We start from the raw sequence: 21,158 nt of genomic DNA on the forward strand, positions 1-21,158 counted from the left end.
GTGGCAGCATCATGCTGTAGGGATGCTTCTTAGCAGCTGGCCCTGGAAGAATTGTAAAGGTCGAGGGTAAAATGAATGTGGCAAAATATAGGAAAATCCTGGAGGAGGATCATTGTCAGTCTGCAAGAGAACTACATTAGTGGTGAAGATTTATTTTCCAGGAAGGCAATGACCCAAAGCATACAGCAAAAGCTGCACAGAAATGGTTTAAAGACAACAAGGTGAATATTCTGGAGTGGCTGAGTCAAAGCCAAGACCTCAATCCAACAGAGAACATATGTCTGGACTTGAAAAGGGCTGTTCACACCTGATCCCTGTACAACCTGTCAGAGCCTGAGCAGTTTTGCAAAGAATGGAGTAAAATTGCAGTGTTCAGATGTGCAAGCCTGATTAAGACCTATCTACTAAATACTGACTTGAAGGAGGGGAGTATTTATGCAGTCACGTATTACACATTACACATTTTTATTTAATTAACATTTATTTTACAGAAATCTGTTTTCACTACATTCAAACATGTTTTGTCATTATAATTGTCCAAAAATACAAATTATATTGACCATGATTGATTTATAAAATCAATAAAGGGGTAAAATATCCAAGGAGTGGACACTTCATATAGGTGCTGTACATCACTGAAAATAATTACAATGAAAGACTCAATATTAAACAAATAATTCATTTATACTTTAACCGTTTGATGCATATCCCACCTATTGATATAGGAGAGGCAGGGTCTGTGACCTTTGTTGTAGTCGGTCAGCAGGGGGAGCGCTAAATGTTTTGGCTTCACTTCCAGGCCGCTGTTGCTCCATTCACTTTATGTTGAAAAGTTATTTTAGACAACCGTCAGCTTTCTGCAAATGTGGAAAGTGTCTCGCTCTGGAAACTAGTCAGGCTTTTATGAATACAAAATAGTCGTTTGAATGAATCCTAGAGTTACACTTTCTATTAAAGTATTAAAGTAATTTCAGATAGTTCACTCTGACTTAAAGCGAGATAACAAGTTCCGATGTCCTGACGCAGCTCCTGAATGCAGCAGCAGCAGCGCGCCTGTGCTGAGGTGAGCAGAAACAACGTGAACTGATGAAGTTTGACCCACACAGACTCAGAAATGTGGACCGGGGTGGAAAACAAGAGCAGAACTCTCACCAGAGATGGAAACAGCTCGAAGGTAAGAGGCTAAACAGTAAAACTGGCACGGGCTTTTTTTTATCCTCTCCCTTACAGCGACGAATCAAAACAAGCTTGGTGGTTCATGAGTCTCTTTTCAGGTTCTTTCTGTTCTTTCAATTTGCTTGTTTACTAGACTCCTGTAGGTGCTGTTTCGCGAAGATTTTCCAAGCTTTTTCACTTGGAATAAGTGCCTTTTCGACACAGATGTTTTGGAAATATGTGGGTTAGGCTACTTGTTTTCCTTATCTTGCATGGTTTTCTTATCTTCACGCCTGGAAGTCCCCGAAGCGCTCTGATTTTCCACATTACTGGACCTGTTGATCAAGGTTTCTCACCAAAAGCAGTCTTCCTTCTTTCTCTTTCTTGATTTGCTAACAAGGCTAACATAAACATGCATACTAAAGTACACTAGCTGAAGAAACCCCGTGCACTGTCCTGTCTCTGCACTTTGCTCCACTTTCTTTAAACAGTGTTTTTTGTGCACTTTCAGATGGTTGACCCAGATCTCCGTACATGGCAGCTTTTACACACACTTCCACAGAGGAATGGTAAGCTTTATGTGCTCCCTAAGTTTTATCTCCTCTGTTTCTGTGTGTCACACTCTCCCAGGGAGATTTATCAAGCGTATCTAGGACAATGTGCGTCTTACCCATATGATTATTTCTGATTGTAAGTTGATATATACCTGTTTTTTTTATTCTTAGAAAAAGTTAGACTCCATGTCCCAGTGCAGATAAAGGTCAATAGGTGTATTTAATTAAATCACCCCAAGCCTAAAGGGCCTTCTCATTTAGTACCTGGATCAGATGAAAAAGAGATAACATAAAGATCCTCTTCTGTTGAATTCCAGGTATTTATTCGGCATTGAAAAAATGACAACAGTCAGTCTTTGAAAGAAACTGAGTGGGCTCTACATACACTCACAAATTACCTCGTTAGGTATACCTGTTCAGCTGCCCATTTAAACACATGTCTAATCTACTAATCCCATCGGAGAAACCATTTAAATCACCTTTCTTTCTGTTCTAAAGCTTGATTTGGGCGTGTTGAGCATGCCTACCTGCATTGGATGCTGCCATGTCATCCGCTAATCCGAATTTTGCTTTGGAACTAAAAAGTGATCATTTAGTATAGTTATAAAATAGAAACGATTTAGGGCTTCAACTAATCATTGTTGTTATTTTTAATTAATCTGCTGATCTTCATGATGGTTAGAGTTTATTATTTAGTACATCAAAAGTGTTAAAAGTCTCAAAAGAACACCAAATAACATTTTCAGATTAATTTTACAGTCGTGCACTCAGAAAGTATTCAGACCCCCTTCACTTTTTTGTTTTTCTAATGTTGCAGCCTGACAGTGAAAATGTTTTTTTTCTCTCTCTTATTAATGCACACTCAGTACCACAAAAATGTTGCAAACATTTTAGAAATAGAAAAAACAGAAATATAACATTGACATAAGAATTCAAACGGTTTGCAAACACGCAATTTAGCTCAGGTTCCTCCCATTTTCTCAGTCTTTGCTGAGATGTTTCTGCACCTTAATTGAAGTCCACCTGTGGTAAATTAAAATGATTGGACATGATTTGGACAGGCACACCCCTCTCTAAGGCCTCACAGGTGAAAGTGCATATCAGAGCAAAAACCAAACCATCTTTCTTCTACGGAGGTGTGTGCCTTTCCAATTTATGCCAGGTCAGGTCAGGTATGGGAGAATATGCTGGCCCTGGACTTTGTCACATCAAGCTTAGTCCTGTATTGCTCTGGCCTCCTGATGACCTTTGTCCAGGACTGCGCCTGGCCCATACCCCATCTATCCAGGTATCCTCCCAGCTTCCCCCTCCACAATGCATGCTGTCGCCCATGGCGTCTAGACCAGCCCACTGGGCACCAAGTATGTGGTGAGCTGAATCAGGCCTGGGGAAGAGCGCTAGCTGCCCGGAAAAGCGCAGCTGGCGTTTCAGTATCAGGCAGCTGACCCTTCTCATTCCGTACCAGGAACGCCACACTTTCTTGCTCAGGGAAACCATCGCCCGATGCACGAAATCATGTCAGATCAATTTAATTTACCACAGGTAGACCCCATAAAGGTGTGGAAACATCTCAGCAAAGATTGAGAGAAATGGGAGGCACTTTTTTGTAAAGGGTCTGAATACTGATGTCAATGTGATATTTCAGTTAATTATTTTTAATATATGTTAATAAATTCTCTTTTTTTACTCTTTGTTGTTAAAATTTACATTAATGTGAATAAACATAACAAAATTTTAAAAAGTGAAGGGGGTCTGAATACTTTCTGAATGCGTACGTTATACGTATTGGCATTGTTTTTTAAGTACTGTTTTGTTTTTTTTCTTTTATGAAGGTTCAACTGCAGCATCCACCCATTCTTCTCATTCAGAGGACTCTTTAACCAGGAACAGTGGAATAATACCTGGTAGGTACTAGTACAGATACCCATTACAAGTGCAGTTTCTTGACAATGCCAGAACAGTTCTTTAAATTGTAAAGACTTATTGAGATGTTCCTCACCCCCTCTTGACAATTTCCTGACCAACTTCTGACGTGGTTCAAACTATGACTACCTGGCTAACATCATACTGTAAAATGTGAATAAATATAGTATCTACAGTGTTTTATGAGTGCAAGGACTTAGGCTTGGTGTCTGCAATGATGCCCTGTACTGGTATTTGTCTCAGTGCATCATAATCTCTTTAGATAGACCATGTGTGACCAGTTTCAGGAACAACATATTTTGAAAGGGATCACCTTAAGTAATAAGAGTTAGGAAAATAAGGGAAATTTGATACAACAATATACAATATCATCATTCTGGCATGTGTGATCACTGGAACTAAATATCAGTATTTCAGTACTCTTTGAAAAGGTGCTGTTGACAGATTTCCCTGGAAATTTGACTCACGACTGCATGGACCTTTGTGGTGCTTACAACATGTCAGAGTAATGTTGACTGAACAGAGATGAAATAATAATAAGACTAGTGATAATGTCGGAGATGCAGGGATAAAAAGAGGTTAAAGTATGAAGCATTATTAAAGGTAAAACTGTCAAGTTTTAGCAAATAATAAATGACTCTGACTGGTTACAATTTTTGGTGATATTCTGTTTTTTCAGTCGATCAGATATACTGCTTTTTATTTTATTTTTTTTGTATGAGATTGTCTTGCGAATCACAACACAACGATTCTGCTATATTATATTGTTGTAGTACACCGTGTATACGATCGTATTATAACGTCATAAGCTAAGTCTCCTGTTGCACATTTCAGGGGTAGATGTGGGAAAAGGGCAGATGTTCTCCCGCATCTGTTTGATTGGGTATGTTTTGGACTACATTGGTCCCCAGCTTCATTGTAACAGCATGCATATATGAGGCTGCATATCTAGAGCTGAAACCAAAGGGAGACCTTTCACACGCAAAGTTAATTGAAGGAAACCTGAAGCCTGGCACACAATCAAAGATTTTTAAAATCTTCACCTATTTTGAAAATGTTAGACAAGGACAAATAATGAAAGATTAAACAGTTATGTAAGGGTTATTGCCCAACGAGGTGTTTAGTTATCAGGGATTAATGGATGATGTGGAGGCCTGCACGTCAGACAGTTAATCCCTGATAATTATACACTTTGAAGGGCATTAACCGGCTAATACCATGGTCACCTCTGAAAGAAAATAATTAATAAAACCTCTAATTTATCATGTCTTGTCAGTTCATTTGTATTGCTACAAATGAACACATCAGTCCTCAATTGTTGAAGTCCTTCTAATTTTACGCTAAGCATTTGCTGTTATTGCTGTGGCTGTGTTTGTTGTGCTTCCTTCTCCAGTCAGTTTGCATGTGACAGTCTATGGTGTGTGCTTGGCTGTTCTTTTCCACACAACAGGATTTCTGATCATTAATATTTAACATGTTTAAAGTCCCTTTAAAGTGAAATCCAAACCTCGTGTCTTGAGATACTAGATTTGTTGGAATAACGTTGCAGTAAACATGTGAAAACACTGAGATCTATATGTGACTGGATTTTTGATTTACACCTTTAGAAAGTTGTTCACTTCTTTCCTGGCTTGGTTTATCTGAGCAGGGCAAATATAGGAGGAATTACCCCACCCCCCTAATGCTACAATGATATAAAATCTCCAAGAAGTTAATCTCAGTACAGTCTGTTGTTAGCTGATGTCACTGCCTTGCTGAGAGTTAACAGCTAGCTACATGCTATGTTTTTGTGTATTGTGAGATAAATTTCCCAAATCTATTAGCCACAGTGGTCTATGGGTCATCACAGCATCATGATGGAGATATATGTACAAGAAAAAGAAAAAATGTATCCCAAACTTCTGTCTCTCTGCTCTGGCACAGAGCTAGGCAGCTGTGCTCTGATCAGAAGCATTTTTTTTTAATAATCAGAGACTACTGTATTTCTCGTGAGTGGGTGTGGCTTCAGCTCATTCAACTGACATGCCCTCACCATCCTAGAGCAGATTTTACTGCCTTTTTTCATGATTTGAAGCTTAATTTTACACATTTAGAGATGTATTTCATGACTGAAATTTGGCCTGGTGGTTGGTAACAGAGTGGCTGGTCATACAACAAACCTAAAATAAAGATTTTTTATCACTCTACAGGGACTTTAATATTATCAGTTTAAATCAGAATGGCTCGGATTGGGTAGGGTAGAATCCCTCTACATACCCCAGAAAATTTGGCAAGATAATCCGTAGAGTCTTCACATAATCACACCTTTGCCGACTTTGGTCAGAACAGGAAAATCAGGCCCCCCTTTTTTGATCTGAGTCCACATGATAATGAGGATAAATATCTATTTTTTGGTTTGGACAGGGGACTCCTTGGTACTTATTGCTTCCTTCCTCAGCAGGTGGGAGGTCTAAAGAGTTGCAAAGGTTTCTCCTGACAGGAGGGGATACATTCCTAAACCTCTTCATGTACTATCTGAAATATGTGCTTTGCAGATAAATGTGTATTTTATGCTTTCAGGAGCTATCGCCGCCACACTGTTCATTGCCTTCCTCCTTGCTCTCTACGCTGTCCTGTGGAAGTGCATGGTGTCACCTCCACAACGGTAAAAACAGACACAAGCCCCAGCTTGATTTTGCTGCAGATTCACTTTGATTAAGTTGGCATAAGCTGCAGGTTTCCATTTGCTCACCTGCTTTCTAGTGTCACATGTCTGAACTTTGTATTCTACCCTCAGGAAGACAAAGGGCCTCTCATGATCAGCACTTTTTTTCCACTTCGTAATAAATTCTGCTCATGTTTAGTTGTCATCCAATCACATTTAATTGTGTTTTCTTTTCAGAAAGCACAGAAAGGTGAGGGTTCGTGTGAAACAGAGGAGTTCTGTGTGAAGATGGTTGGAAATATTTTGCAGCTGTTAACGGTGTGAATTAAATTGAGAAGCAGACTTTGCTCCTGGTCAGAAACCATATGCTGCTTAAGATGATCGTCTTGATGGATCCAAAGATCAAAACTTAAAGAGAAAAAAGGGACTAAACTAAGTGGATGTGTCACCCTCTCTCTCTCTGTTACTGTCCGCTGGTGGCTGCTGCTGTCTCAAACAAACTGTGATGATGCAAAAATGTTTTTAATAGCTGGTCATATTGTGCTGCTTGATTCAGTGAACTTTGCACTACTGTTGACCGAGGCAGCTCAGGCCATAGCTCACTCTACTGACCAATAAGCTGTGCATGTATGTAAGAGGCACAAATTGATGTATAGTGTTTTTTAATGAATGTATGTCTTCACTGGATTTTGTATTGCACCATTGAAACCTTTCTAGTTAAAGATATTTTGGGGGAACTTCTAAAGCTGTCAGGATGTTCAGGGAAATCAGACCATCAACTCTAAAACTCTGTTGAAAATCTTTAAAGGGATTTTGTGTCATGAATGCCCTATGTTTTTTAAAGCAGGCAGTTGATTCACTTCTCTCAGGAGGTTGTAATTACTGTATTACTTTGGCTCTACACTAAACTGTGACTGGTGTTTTTTACTTAAATGTCATGTGAGTATGAATAAATGCTGAGATCTCACACATTTCATGTCATACATTGAATTTACCAAATGTTTTGAATGATGGGCTGCATGGTGCTGTAGTACAGTTGTGTCATAAAAAGGAAGTTCCTGGTTTGAGTCCCAGTCAGACAGGGCCCTTCTGTGTAAAGTTTGCTTGTTCTCTCATGCATGTATGGGTTCTCTTCAGGTACTCCATCTACACTCCAAAACCATGCTTGTTAGGTTAAATAGTGCCTCTCAATTATCCTTAGGTGTGAGTGGGAGTGTGCCTGGCTAGTCTTTAGCCCTGTGATTGGCTGGAGACCATACCAGCATGTAGCCTGCATCTCTTCCAATAGCAGCTGGGATCAGCTCACGCCCCCTGCAATCCTAAATAGGATAAGCGGTAAAGATAATGGATGGATAGAGGTTTAATGATGACAACAAATTCTCTAGATGGATTTAGTCACAAGCCTAAATAAAGTAGAGTCATGACAAGATGCCAGAGTCAATATAAGAGAAGCTTTTGAATCTGATTTATAACCTCAGTTTTCTTCAAAATGAATTTATAGTGTATGTTACCCATAACTTACAACATTTGGACCATCAGCTTTCTAAACTCTGAAATGCTATACCAATTAAAATAAATCTTCACAACAAAGGTCAAATCCTGGCTAAAAGTGAACCAGAGCTTTAGTACTGTCTTTATACTGTAAAAAACTGCTTTTTATTCAACTGGATTTTATACACTGTGGCTCAACAGTTTTGTACAGTGGCTTAACAAAGGTCAACAAGGCACATCCTGCCTGTATGGACACTGTCCAGCAGTAGCTGAGCCTCCCTGTTTAATATGCTATTTGTCTCTCAGTGTTTGAGTATCTGGCTCTGTTTCAGCAACATCCCAGCACAGGTTTGACACTTGTTTTTCAGAACCAGTTCTGCAACTTAGCTCAACTCTGTGGTGTTCAGAAGTGAACCAAGTAGGGGAATGTGGGGCGGTGCAGCTGGGAGGTGTGAATTTCTGCTTAATCCTGTGAACTACTTCCCTTAATGGTAACATATTTCTGTAGAAGTTATCTGGTTATTTGTCATGTTGATGCAGCTAAACTTTCAGGGTAACAATATTTAGATGTATGGTTAGATTTTTTTTTACAAAGAAATTGTATATTGCTCTAATTTTACAACAGTTTATTGATGTAGAGACTTAACTGTGAGATGCAATATATGACAGTTAATAATCGACAGAGGAGCTGGTCATAGACATTTCACCTGAGGGTTGGAAGTCATGTAAGGAAAATATGAATACAGTGGATAAAGAACTTGTTAATATATTCATTCAACTAACAATAATACACCAATGACATCAACATCTCAACAATTACATTTGTAGAAATAAGTACAGACGGCTGCTTGAGATGTAAAGAGACTTGAGGCTTCCATCTCCCATGCACTGTGGTCATATTTTAAAGGTCACATATTTTACCCTTTTAAGACAAGTTTATATTGGTCTCAGAGGTCCCCAAAACATGTGGTTCTCCTGATCCTCCTCTAAGGTCAGGAGAGGAGGCCCATGTCTTATATTAAACCTGAATAATAACAACTCTTATCAAAGCAACAAAAGAATCAGTTTCATCTATTTTGCTGTAATACAGTATAGCATTTTTTTAAAAAAACAAACCCCTTTCTTAAACAGAATTCCTTTTTTTTAATGTTAACATTGAACTAAATCATTTGGAAAGTCATGTCAGACTTCAAGCTAGGCCATACTGTGCACAAATATCAGCTTACCAGAGAATAAATTAGAAAGAACTGAAATAACTTTGAGTGAAAACTATTTTAACAATTGCAAAAAGAGGCAAAACAGTTGAAAACCGGCAAAACTAGGTAAAAAAAAAAAAAGAAAAGTAAAAGGGGTGGAAAAATTGTGAAAAGTGGATAAAAAGCGGCAAAAACAGGTTTATAGTGGCAAAAAGTTGCAACAGTGGGTGACCGTGGCAAAAATGTACAAAAAATAAAAATGATTAAAGTGGTTAAAAAATAGTAGAAAAAAGTGAAAAGTGGCAAAAACAAATCATAAGAGGCCAAAAATGGTTAAAGTGGGGGAAAAAAATGAGTTGAAATAGTGATGGAAATGGATCAAAAAGTGGCATAAATAACTAATTTGAACATCAGTGCCCAATTAAAGTGTAACACACTTTCAGCTCCAAAATGAAGAACTGTTTGCCAGGAAGCTAGCACCAATACTACTGACCCAACACACACCAGTGTATATTATCAATAAATCACAACTGGCGAGGGCTCATTTAGGGTTTTTCTCAGGGCCCAGCCAATGTGTGGGCAGGCCTGGGTGGGGGTGTAAGTCAGCAGTATGTCTTGCTCCAACATTAAAGGTTGCAAGGGTACGCTTGGTACCCTGACAGAAGGGTGCCGAAAAAGTAGGCTATTACTGATGGGTTATTTTGGTGCATTTCCATCTTTTGATGACAGAAATGCAAATAATTAAATGTCATAAATGTCATGTTTGATTTATCCATGGAATGGACAGTAACATGGGAGACTAGTGTGTGGTTTTTGTTTTGTTTGTTTGTTTGTTAAGGATCTTCCACTCTTTGATTAACATAGCACCCTTTTTCCTTACCACCATGTCTAAATAGATTTTCCTTATAAGATTGAAATCATGACTTTGATCACGTGAATTGAATTGAATTGAATTGAAGAAAACAAAACAGTGTAAACATTGGAAAAATCAGCATTATTATCACTTTTTTTATATCTAGAGAAACCCAAAGTTCTCGCTCATATGGTGTGTTATTTTTGGAATAAAATTCTTATTAGGAATTTTCTGCTATAAACCAGTTCTCTCTGTTAATGACTCGCCGACCTGTAACAACTTTCATACTCCTTCATCCACAGAAAAGCTTGAAAACTACTTAGACTAGAATCTTGCCTTTAAATTTGGCATCTTGAGATGTACAAGGCTAGAGATTAAATTAATTCACTTTATTAAGTATTTAGTTGATTTCTGTCTGTGAAGGCTACACTGGGCTAAAATTGAAACAATAAAGACAAACTGTCAGCAGAAATTTCCTGTTTGAGCAGGTAGAGGGAGTAAAAGTGTTAAATTCTTGTGTGTTTAGTCACTGACAGAGGAACAATAGGGAACTAAATTAAGGTTTAACAAGAAGTGCCAGCCACATCATCCTTTAGTTATTACATGCATTTATTATTACATAACTCATACTGACATGCCTTCTCCATTAATTTAATCAGGCTTGTTTTTCAACAAATATGTTATATAACACCAATTGTAATATTAAACTCTAATTTCAAAAACAGCTTTATTATCAGGGCATACACAGCTGCATCCTGTACATGAATCTTCAGTAGCTTCACAGTTTAAAGTGAGTAAACTGCTGATCTGTACAAGTTCACTTCCAGGTAATATTTTAACAGCACTGCTGCAGTGAAATAAAGGAAAACCTTGCAGTTAAAAAAAATTTCTGTATGATAAAGCATTAACATGTTCACTTAAATCAGTCAAAATAGTATTTATTATTGCTAAATAAATTTGAAAAGCTTAAGATTCACATTATGATTTAAAAAAAGTTTATGTACATTCTGTGACTAGGGGGCTGTCAGCTGTCAGTCAAAACAAAAGCAAGACATGACAAGTATAGATATTCTGCTCAGCTCCGCCACTTTTAACAGCTTTTCTCCCTCATTTTTTAAGCTCTATCAATGAAATAAAACCACGGTTTCACTGATGAGTGAACACACTTTGTGGAGTGCACTGAACTGAAGGACTGCACTGAAGTAAGGGGATGGGGGCAAAAGTTATGGGGGACACTTGGATGTGAAGCCCATGGCAGAGAATAACTATTGTTCATCACAATTAAACAGCACAAAACATGAATGAGATAAAGCAACAGAACAGCAGCCTCTAGTAGCAGTTCACTCGCCCTATCTAGCCAGCCATATTTGCCGGAACATCCAACGTTTTCACAGCAACAATTAACATGTCGACACTGTAGTGGCGGGCACAGATTGTTGCAACTATAATATTAAGACTTTCTATGGCTTTGAAAACTGTTGGAAATGTTCGAGGTAATGTAAGTACTCAACTGAAAGATATATATAACATGATAGTAGACATTTTTGTAAACATTTCAGTGGGAAAATTCAACATAATGCACCTTTAACAACAAAGTTATGTATTTACAGTATATGCACACTAAATTGAGACATTAAATTTATGATGATTATGCTTTTCTTTAATCAAGTCTCATTGGAGATATATCCATATATGTCATGACATGATTCGTTTGGACCCTCTGATAATTTAAAGCTTGATTGGTTATCAGAGATCATGCTTTCTGTTCCAGAGAGTCCCTCTTCAGGGGTGTGAAAATAAGACTCGTTAGAGATAGATGTGTTGTACTGAGGTGCTGCTCTGTTCCACAGCTGTGGACAGTATTCTGCTCGGAGTGGCACACAGGAGTGTGGCTGGGTTAGAGGATAAGACTGAGAATCAGGGGGAGGTTCAGGATCCCTCTGTGTTAATGTTTCGTTCAGAAAAGGTCTGCTCAGGATCTCAATGTCACAGCATCTGCACTCCTCTGGCTTCTGGGACTGCAGACGCTCACCAGTCTGTGCAAACATGCAGAGGGAATATTATTATGTGAACTTAAGGCAGATAATTACACAGGACTTGAGATAGTAGTAGCTTGTTCTTATCTGAAGGCTGAATGCAAACAAAATGTCATGTGGAGCATGAATGGGATCTACTTTGCTCTGCAGAAAGCCTTAGATAGATTCCCTTTAGACGACGCTTTCAGTCGCTCGCTGTCAGTCAGTCAAGAAAAAACTGAGAAAAATCAAATCAATGGAAGTTCTCAGATCAGATCTGTATGGAGTATGTGACAATGTTTTGTCAATGGAGTAGCATCCAGCTGCAGCCATGGGGCTCAAGACTCAGGCATGAAAAAGCCACTGATGAGATAGAAGTGATGTATTATGGCTTTTTAAAATGAGACTTCTTGAAACAGGTTTCTTGAAATGAGTTGATGATTTCAAAAGTAAAATACAAGTCTATTTGATATGATGCTGAAAGGGGTTGTATGTACAGTTTGGCTTAGTTTGTACGAGCTGTGGCACATAACTTAAAGGGATACTTCAACATTTTGGCAAATTCGCCCATTGCCATAATTCCTATAGTCTTAGTAACAGGTTTGTTTCCTTTAGTTGTCGGTGCAAGCTGTTTCTAGATCTGGGGGGACTGTTAAACCAGCTGCACTGCGAACGCCATGTTAGCAGATGGAATTTTTGCTTTCCCTCATCAAACTCATCAAATACACAATCCAACAACTCCAAAAAACTCTCGTGGACAAGTTGTGACCTGCATATTCACCACGCTGTAAAATAATAACATATAATTATGTAACATTACGACACATGAAGCAAATACTCAGAACTACTTCTTGAGTAAACCACTGGGCAGAGTGACACAGGGCAGCAGCCATGTCTGGAGTGTAGTTCTGTCTTTGCATTCAACTTAAAAACATCTCCGTCTTGTAATGTTCCATGATTATTTCATGGCGTGGTGAATGTGCAGGTCACAACCTGTCTATGTGAGTGTTTTGGAGTAGTTGGATTGTGTATTTGATGAGCTTGTTGAGGGAAAGCAAAAATCTCATCTGCTAACATAGCATTTGCATTGAAGCTGGTTTAACAGTCCCCCCAGATCTAGAAACAGCTTGCACCGACAACTAAAGGAAACAAACCTGTTACTAAGACTATAGGAATTATGGCAATGGACGAGTTTGCTAAAATGTTGAAGTATCCCTTTAAAATAAACTCGTCTTTGGATCATTTTTGTAAACAAGTATGATACATCTTCTAATTATAATTGATCACTGTAGGGGAAAATTGACATAAACAAGAGCATGTTGTTGTTTTACCAAATCAAACATTTTAGTGTATCAGAAATATTCATTTGATTAGGCATTTCTCATATTTACATCATTATGCAATATTTCTAGAGTTTAAAGTTGAGGAAAATGTAAACATAAAATCAAAAGGGTGGCTGTATTTCAAGTGTAGCTAATGGGAAATGGGCTAAACTTTCTAATTGCTACATCCCTTTCATGACACCAGGGGCTTTAGTCAAGCTGGGGGCTTTTGCTCCTGGGCTGAAGCTCGAAGATATTGTGTAACTGTCTTTCTTTCAATTCAGAATTACTGCATCTATTTCTACATTTATGTTATGATTTTACCTGCCTGAAATAAGTTTGTTTTAGATTAAAAAGAGCAGAAATGAACCACTTGATTTTTACAAAAAATATCTAACCATCATTAATAAACAGCAGATTGATTGTTAATTTACTTTGCTTAAAAAATATTTTACAATTAAACAATATATCATAATAAACAATGTCTACCATTTATAGTACCACTGTAAATGAGGCTATTTTGCCATTTATGTCAAATAAAATTAGCATGTTGTAAATTATGTGTGAATTATAGCTAAGTCACATTAAGATAACATCAGTAAACTTTTAAATTTAGCAACTCTTTATTCCCATTGTATAAAATCACAGCAAAATTTGTAGTTACACTCAAGTGGTGCTTTGAAACATTCAATCATAAAATCATTAAAAACATAGGGCACAGGATAAATGAATAAATATTAAAGTGTATAAATGTTAATTCAGAGTTACTTGAAGTGTAGTAAAGTACAATACAGTAAAGGGCTTAGTGGATAGAAGAATAGCAGCAGTGAATATTATCTGATTGTATGATTATTCAGTGCTATGATGGGAAATAAACAGCCTCTGAGTCTGTTGGTGTGTGTTTTCTCAGCTATGAAAGTTTATCATTGCACACAGTAAAACAGTTCACTATATCAAGTATTTTTAATGGTTACCAAGTGATTTGGAGGCCTAAATATATTCTTTTCTATAACATCTATAAAGACTATTTAATATTATTTGCACAATTTGATTAAAAGATCTCAGAGGTTAACTATCAATTTGCTGTTCATTAATGACAGTTGTTATAAAGTGATAGCAGTGTTTTACAGAATCTTAAATGGACTAAAAGCAATTTGGGTTAAAATGTTTCAGTATTTCCTTGCTCTGCTAGAGGAAACAGAAAAAAAAAACATTTTCTCCACAATACTGTACAAATTAGTTTGAGTTTAGCACTTGTTTCTCTTGCATGCAGGATTACACTCTCAGTGTTTTGTTCATACCTCCTGCAGGAAGCTGTCTAACTCAGGAGCTTTAATGTCCATCCCAGTGGGATAAAAGAGGATCCCCTTCAGCCCTTTCTGCAGCCTGGAGGTCAGAAACAGATACTCAAGCATTTTTTTTACTGCTCTACTGGCAGATATTTTTCATAATTTACAATCAATTGTGGCCTTTTTACACTTAATCTTAAAATAAGATTTGTATAAGAACATGTCAGGTTGTGGCTTTAAGTGTAATGAGATACTTGTGACTATAAATTAGACAGCTACTCTTGCTCAGATTTGATTTTTTGCTGCAAAGGCTTTCACTTACATTTTTCTCTGAGACCACAGGAGTAAGGTGCAGCCCAGCAGTAGCAAGGTGGGAGTCAGAATCTCAACCATGTAAGCAGAGTCTGACAGAGAATATATCAGTATGAGCTGGTTAAATACTGACCTGTGAGCTAGCATTTCAAAGAACTACAAAAACAATCAGACTAGAATAAATTGATATCTTCGGATTTTTGTTTATCTACGATTGGACATGGAGCTCACAGTTAGTTTTGGTCCTGACAGTGATGGTGGTTGCTTGCCCAGGTCCATCCTTAGTGAGAGCACTCACAGAGAAAGCATACTCTTGGTTCTGCTGAAGACCATCTATGGTCACAGACTTCCTGTGAGGGTCTTCCACAGACACATTGAACAGATCTGGATATACATGAGAATATGAATACTTTGTTTCACAACTCAAAATTCAAACCCAGAACCAATGTTTATGTAAAACTGGCTGTAAGGTTTAGCTATGTAATGCACTTTTTTCATAACACTAATAAAGAATTAAGAATCACTGGCATTGGACACTCTCCCCTGCACTCACCTGAAGCATGACCTGACAGCTTATCAGTTCCTACTTCCTGCACCTCCTGCACAGAGATAAAGTAACCGGTGATGAATGCTGGATGAGATGCATCATTCTCATTGAAGCGCCACTCCAGCGTCACAGATGAGGAAGTTCTCTGAACAAGTTCAACTAGACTTGGGGGCAGCACCGATTCTAAAGAAATAAAGGTAATTTTCATGAAGAAAGACCGATAGAGTAAATTTGAATTGAATTAAAAGAACAGACTTCAAGCTAAAATGCAAGTTCTTGTTTCTACTAACATCAGAAGCTGTTAATAAAAATATTCTAAAACCTTTAAATGATTCTGGGAAGGTACATTTTGACTCATTAGTTTTAATCAAAGAGAAAGAAGACTGAAGCTTGAGCATATATTGTGACATTATCCTTCTTAGAGATGAAGTCATAAGTTCTAATATATTTTTAATTTTTTATTTAGATCTTTTTTTTAACAAAACAAGATTACAAGATAGGAAAAGAAAAAGCAGCGAGCAAACCAAAACAAATTTTTCACATGTCTCATGGTACATATAAATTTGTTTAGGATGAAAATTAACTTTCACATATGCAATGTAATACTTTTGTGGTTACCAAACTATTTTCCTTAGCACACCACCCACTTATGTCTGAAAAATGCTATGCCCCCTCAGGACCCACAAGAAAAATTGAATATAACTTGTAATTGTTTCCATTGACAAAACTTCAGGGCTGCACAATATTGCAGGGGTTAGAGCTGTTGTCTCACATCAAGAAGGTTCTTGGTTCGCTTCCCAACCAAGACCTTTCTGTGTGGAAGTTTGCATGTTCTCCCTGTGCAGGCGTGGGGTCTCTCCAGGTACTCTGGCTTCCTCCCAGTACCTAACATATGCCCATTAGGTAACTCTAAATTGGCTGTAGGTGTAAGTGGGAGAGTGCCTGGTTGATTGTCTGTATGTCAGCCCCGCCTCTCACCCAGTGATAGCTGGGACACGCTCAGCGCCCCCCCCAACATGACTCTAAATTGGTGGTGTAGAAGATGGATGCATAAAATTCCAACAGAATATTTTCTTGCCAAAAGATCTACACATAAACGATCATGATTTTACAAAACACATGCAAATCTAATTTGACAACCTCAAAGCAGACAGAGGGAGAAGAAAAGCTTTCCTTGTGTTTCTTTGCTTGCCTATCAATTAAAAAAAAATGTCGACTTCTGATTAAACTGCTGCTACAGCTGCATCCACTATAATGTCTTCCCATGTCACCACTGCTTACAGGCTTACAGCACAACTAAACCATGCCCATAGCTACTGCCTCGTCTTCAAATGACACTGACTGATCTGGTCATTCTCTGACCAGGAACAAGAATTTCAGCTTAAAGCTTTACAAGACAAATCTGTCTGATGACAGACATGAAATCTGGACAATACATCATTTTTGCATGGTTCTTTTCACTTTAGTGTTGTGCATGTGTGAATATACACAACAGATATATAGTCACATAATATGATGAATATAATTTGTACTGCATCACTCCAGCAGTCTCATCTACTGTCATCTGTTCTAATACATTTTATCATCCATGATATGCTCATGAGACCAGCCAGCAACTATCTTTTTAACATGATTAGGAGATGAAGTTACCTGATATACATGAAAAATGACACATTTTCAAGAGGGGGGAAAAAACTCACGGAGCTCTTGTAGGTATCCAGTCTGTATCTCTAGTAGTTGGTGTCCATTTTCCCTGCATCCAAAGATATTAAATGCATACCTGCAGCCTGGTTTGAAATCCTCTGAAAGAAAAGAATAAATCAACCACAAAGTAGGAATAGATGAAAGGATCTGAATAGTTCAGGACAAAAAAAAGATCAGAAACAAAAACTTACTCCCAGGTAGGAATACTGAGTTTTTGTTCTGTGGTACTTTCACCCACTGCAGAATACAAGGTTCTACATTTCCCAAAATGCACCAGTCCACCGTGTATCCACAGGTGGCATTTTCATCATGTTCCCAGGACACATTGAAACCAGCTGCTGAGCTGCTGCTCAACCGCGTTTCGGATGTTTTCTTTTCTGCATAGATGCACAACACAAGACTTTCATTCATTAAAGTAGTGCTGAATGTCACATCAGTCATATGAATAAATATGAAATATGAATATAAATTCATGAATGAAAATTATCTCACAACCTTTTGCAGTGTAAAAACCCACTACGAAACTGCCCCCACGCACACACACACACACACACACACACACACACTGTCTGTCATACATTAAACGGAAAAAAAAAATATTTCTTCAAATTTCTTAGCTTTCTATAATGATCATATCATAGCAGAAATTGAAGTTAACCTCAAACATTAAGGGGATATGGATAAAAGGAAATAGTTTCTTTAAAGTGATCAATATATTTGAAAGATTATACCACAGAGAAAAGCCAATAAATGAACAATTTCAGCTGATTCATCGTGTGTCATTCACCTTGGTCATCTCTCTGTGGGACAGTGATGTGAGCAGGGATAGAGAAGCCCCCGTCAACCTCAGCCAGGACAGAGAAGTCACACTGTCCTGGACCGACAGGCAGCGTTGCCTGGGTCTGTCTACTGTCCTTTTGTTGGTTTTTGCCTCCCAGTGACCACTGAACTTTGTAGCCTTTAATGTTTACACTTGCTGCTGAGCCAGGAACAAGCTGAGAACAGAGATAATTATAGAAGTTAGTTTCCATTCAAGTTTGTGCACTTCTACACCAACATTTCTGCAAAGCAACAGGAAGAGTCTTACTGGAATCCACACTAGAGTAACTTGACGACTGTTTGCTTCAGGCAGCTGTTTAATTCTCCTCCACACATCCAAGGTCACCAAAGGATCTGAGGCAAGTACATACAGGTTACTTGTTGAGCAAACATTTGCACAAGGGATCATTTATCACTATTATCTTATCACTACCCATATCAACCTAAGACTGTTGTAATAACAGGAGTTAGTGTCTGGTCTTAAACCAACTTGGGATGTAAATAATCGTTTTTTGCCAGCTTAAAATATTGTGGTTAAAAAAGTCAAGGGCCTGGGAGCCTTGGTGTATTGGCCCAATAAATGTTGAAAGCTAATAAGCAGTCTGATTTAGTCCTGTCCCTTCAAAACATTCTTGGTCCTGATTTATTGTTAGCTTGGTCTGTGAGTAGACATCATTAATAAACTCGCAATAAAACTGGCTTGACCATACCAAGTAAACACAACACTGCACTTTGTAATTAAGCCTGTATGATATGAGAAAAATATGCAATACCATTGTACAATACTGCAACTACTTTATTAAGAATGGAAAATCAAAAACGTATCTTATATCTGACTCACTTATATTATGTCTTATGTCTAACTCACTACTATATTAAGTACAGTAAATTAAAAATGTATCTTATGTCTAACTCACTACTATATTAAGTATGGTAAAATGAGAATATATCTTATGCCTAATTCACTACTGTACACCACGTTCCATATTATTTTGCAAATGACATTTTTCTCTTATTTTCCTAAATATCAATGTAAATTACAGTCAGAATATTTTTCAAGTCATCAGCTGTTAGAGCATAATTCAAATGTTTTGAACAAACTTCATAATGATAACAGTAACATTTCTTTTTTTAAATAAAAACCTCAAAATGCACTGTTCCACATTATTAAGCACAACAGAGTTTTAAAACATTTTATAGGTTGTTAAGAACTGAAAATGGTCATTAGTTGAATATTCAGCATTAGGTCATATTTACTGAAATCAAAATCTATTTCAATCAAAAACATCTTAACAGGCCAATTTATATGTTAACATAGGAGTCCTTCTTTGATATCACCTTCACAATTCTTGCATCCATTAAACTTATGAGTTTTTGGAGAGTTTCTGCTGGAATTTCTTTGCTAGATGTCAGAATATCCTCCCAGAGCTGCTGTTTTGATGTGAATTGCCTCCCACCCTCATAGATCTTCTGCTTGAGGATGCTCCAAAGGTTCTTGATAGGGTTGAGGTCAGGGGAGGATGGGGGCCTCACCATGAGTTTCTCTCCTTTTATGCCCATAGCAGCCAATGACACAGAGGTATTCTTTGCAGCATGAGATGGTGCATTGTCATGCATGAAGAAAATGTTGCTACAGAAGGCACGATTCTTCTTTTTGTACCATGGAAGAAAGTGGTCAGTCAGAAACTCTATATACTTTGCCAAGGTCATTTTCACACCTTTAGGGACCCTAAAGGGGCCTATCAGCTCTCTCCTCATGAATCCAGCCCAGATCATGACTCCACCCCCTTCTTGCTGACGTCGAAGCCTTGTTGGGACAAGGTGGCCATCCACCAACCACTCCTCCATCTGGACCAGCCAGGGTTGCACGGCACTCATCAGGACTCATCAAGACTGTTTTAAAATCAGTCTTCATGTATTTCTGGGCCCACTGCAACCGTTTCTGCTTGCAAGTATTGGTTAGGGCGACCAAATAGTAGGTTTATACATGAAAGCAAGCCTCTGGAGGATCCTACACCTTGAGGTTGGTGGTACTCCAGAGGCACCAGCAGCTGCTGCTTTGTAATGGCATTTTAGCATCTGTTCTCTTAATCCAAAGAATTTATATGGCAGAAACCTTTCTCATTATACCTTTATCTGCATGAACCCGTCTGTGTTCTGAATCAGCCACAAATTTCTTCACAGTACGATGATCATGCTTAATTTTCCACGAAATATCTATGTAATAGGAAAATATATAAAGTATTCTCCCTTTATAGAAACTATTCGTCATTGGGATGAATTCACTGTTTTGTAGTGTGTATATCGAGGCTGCTGAAATCAAAAACAATGAAAATATGAATAGGCAGGCCACAGAGGAAATGCAGGCTCTCTTTACTTACCAGTTTTGAAGGCTTCAGGTTTAGTCCATTGTCCCCAAAGTTTGCCATCAGCAGAACAGCGCACCCTTGCAGTGTACCGGGTGTTGGGTAGCAGATGTTCCAGTTTGGCTTTGCAGAACCCACTAACACTGCTGCATTTAATCTGCCACAAACAAACAGACTAAATGTGAAGAAAACATGCAAAAGAATGTCAAACTTCCATATTAAGAGAATCAAAATTGAGGTTAAGCTAACCTCTTTTGTGCTTTCTGGGACTGTGGTGACCTGACAGAGGAGGCTCATTTGAGTCAAGTTCCCATGTGTGAACCAGGACACAGTGGAGTCTGTCGCCTGAGGGCTTATTGTATACCACTCCACAGATGGAGACACTAAAAGCATATAACATTTTAGGCATTAAAAAAAAAAAGTGCCCTTGTCTGACCCTCGAATTAATAATTCTAAATGTATTGTAAAACTGTATAGTCAATTTTGTGTTCAGATGTCTGACCTCTGTCAGAGATGTTAAAACTGTAGCTCTCTGTCTCTTCTCCCAGCGTGTCTTTAACCACCACTCTGATGTTGTATTCTTCCAGCTGGGGGATTGCTGAAAAAGTACAAGACAACTGTTCACAGAGGATGGGAGCCTGGTCTGAATTCCTAGGTTAAGAAGAGGAACACGGAGATATTCTTTTTTAATTCCTGAAGGGGAAATTCCATTTTTTACAGTGTTATTGAACACGCAACACACATAGGATAAAATACATTTACATTCATGAACAGGATCCTATGGATTGATGTCTAATGTCAGAGAGAGGGGTCTCTTTAAGGAATGAGGGCCTGCACGAGACCTTCCAGACTTGAACCAGTGACTCTGGTTCCTAACCAAAATCCTCAAAGACTAAACAACTGAAAAGAGGAATTAAAAATATTAGCTATTTTTTTCCATCCTATCCTTTAACATTATTTAGTTGAAT

At 38.0% G+C, this 21,158-nt stretch overlaps 2 protein-coding genes across 7 annotated transcripts in view; one reads left to right on the forward strand and one right to left on the reverse strand.

Annotated features, from left to right (window-relative positions):
• Positions 1-21,158, reverse strand: part of LOC121509258 (hexokinase-4-like) — a 46,269-nt gene that overhangs the window by 23,436 nt on the left and 1,675 nt on the right. Inside the window, exons 6-17 of one of the 5 annotated variants that reach the window (XM_041786483.1) lie at positions 20,693-20,841; positions 20,440-20,573; positions 20,206-20,347; positions 18,093-18,178; positions 17,793-18,000; positions 17,197-17,382; positions 17,002-17,103; positions 15,308-15,484; positions 14,986-15,138; positions 14,765-14,846; positions 14,455-14,539; positions 9,273-11,852 (exon numbers count right to left, since the gene is read on the reverse strand). In XM_041786483.1, the coding sequence (XP_041642417.1) occupies positions 11,481-11,852; positions 14,455-14,539; positions 14,765-14,846; positions 14,986-15,138; positions 15,308-15,484; positions 17,002-17,103; positions 17,197-17,382; positions 17,793-18,000; positions 18,093-18,178; positions 20,206-20,347; positions 20,440-20,573; positions 20,693-20,841 (1,876 nt within the window). In that variant the 3' untranslated portion in view covers positions 9,273-11,480. Of the gene's footprint in view, positions 1-9,272; positions 11,853-14,454; positions 14,540-14,764; positions 14,847-14,985; positions 15,139-15,307; positions 15,485-17,001; positions 17,104-17,196; positions 17,383-17,792; positions 18,001-18,092; positions 18,179-20,205; positions 20,366-20,439; positions 20,574-20,692; positions 20,842-21,158 lie in introns of those variants that run through there. The other 4 variants (XM_041786482.1, XM_041786484.1, XM_041786485.1 and 1 more) reach the window with 4 other exon arrangements.
• sb:cb288 lies at positions 870-7,243 on the forward strand. Of its 2 annotated transcripts, XM_041786491.1 has the most exons (5): positions 870-1,174; positions 1,667-1,724; positions 3,542-3,613; positions 6,192-6,276; positions 6,514-7,243. In XM_041786491.1, exons 1-5 carry the CDS (start codon positions 1,115-1,117, stop codon positions 6,560-6,562), a joined length of 324 nt encoding a protein of 107 aa, XP_041642425.1. In that variant the 5' UTR covers positions 870-1,114; the 3' UTR covers positions 6,563-7,243. The 2 variants fall into 2 exon arrangements, with proteins under 2 accessions (XP_041642425.1, XP_041642424.1); XM_041786490.1 differs by lacking the exons at positions 870-1,174; positions 1,667-1,724 and adding an exon at positions 2,827-2,997.

The sequence above is a fragment of the Cheilinus undulatus genome, linkage group 5 (genome assembly GCF_018320785.1).
Source record: "Cheilinus undulatus linkage group 5, ASM1832078v1, whole genome shotgun sequence".
Taxonomy (NCBI): Eukaryota; Metazoa; Chordata; class Actinopteri; order Labriformes; family Labridae; genus Cheilinus; species Cheilinus undulatus.

Bases quoted from the DNA above. Each gene is read 5' to 3' on its own strand.
- sb:cb288 (XM_041786490.1), top strand. From the start codon at position 2,894: ATGCTGGCCCTGGACTTTGTCACATCAAGCTTAGTCCTGTATTGCTCT. The intron at 2,998-3,541 runs GTATCCTCCCAG...TCTTTTATGAAG, and splicing joins CCCATACCCCATCTATCCAG to GTTCAACTGCAGCATCCACC. The intron at 3,614-6,191 runs GTAGGTACTAGT...TTATGCTTTCAG, and splicing joins GAACAGTGGAATAATACCTG to GAGCTATCGCCGCCACACTG.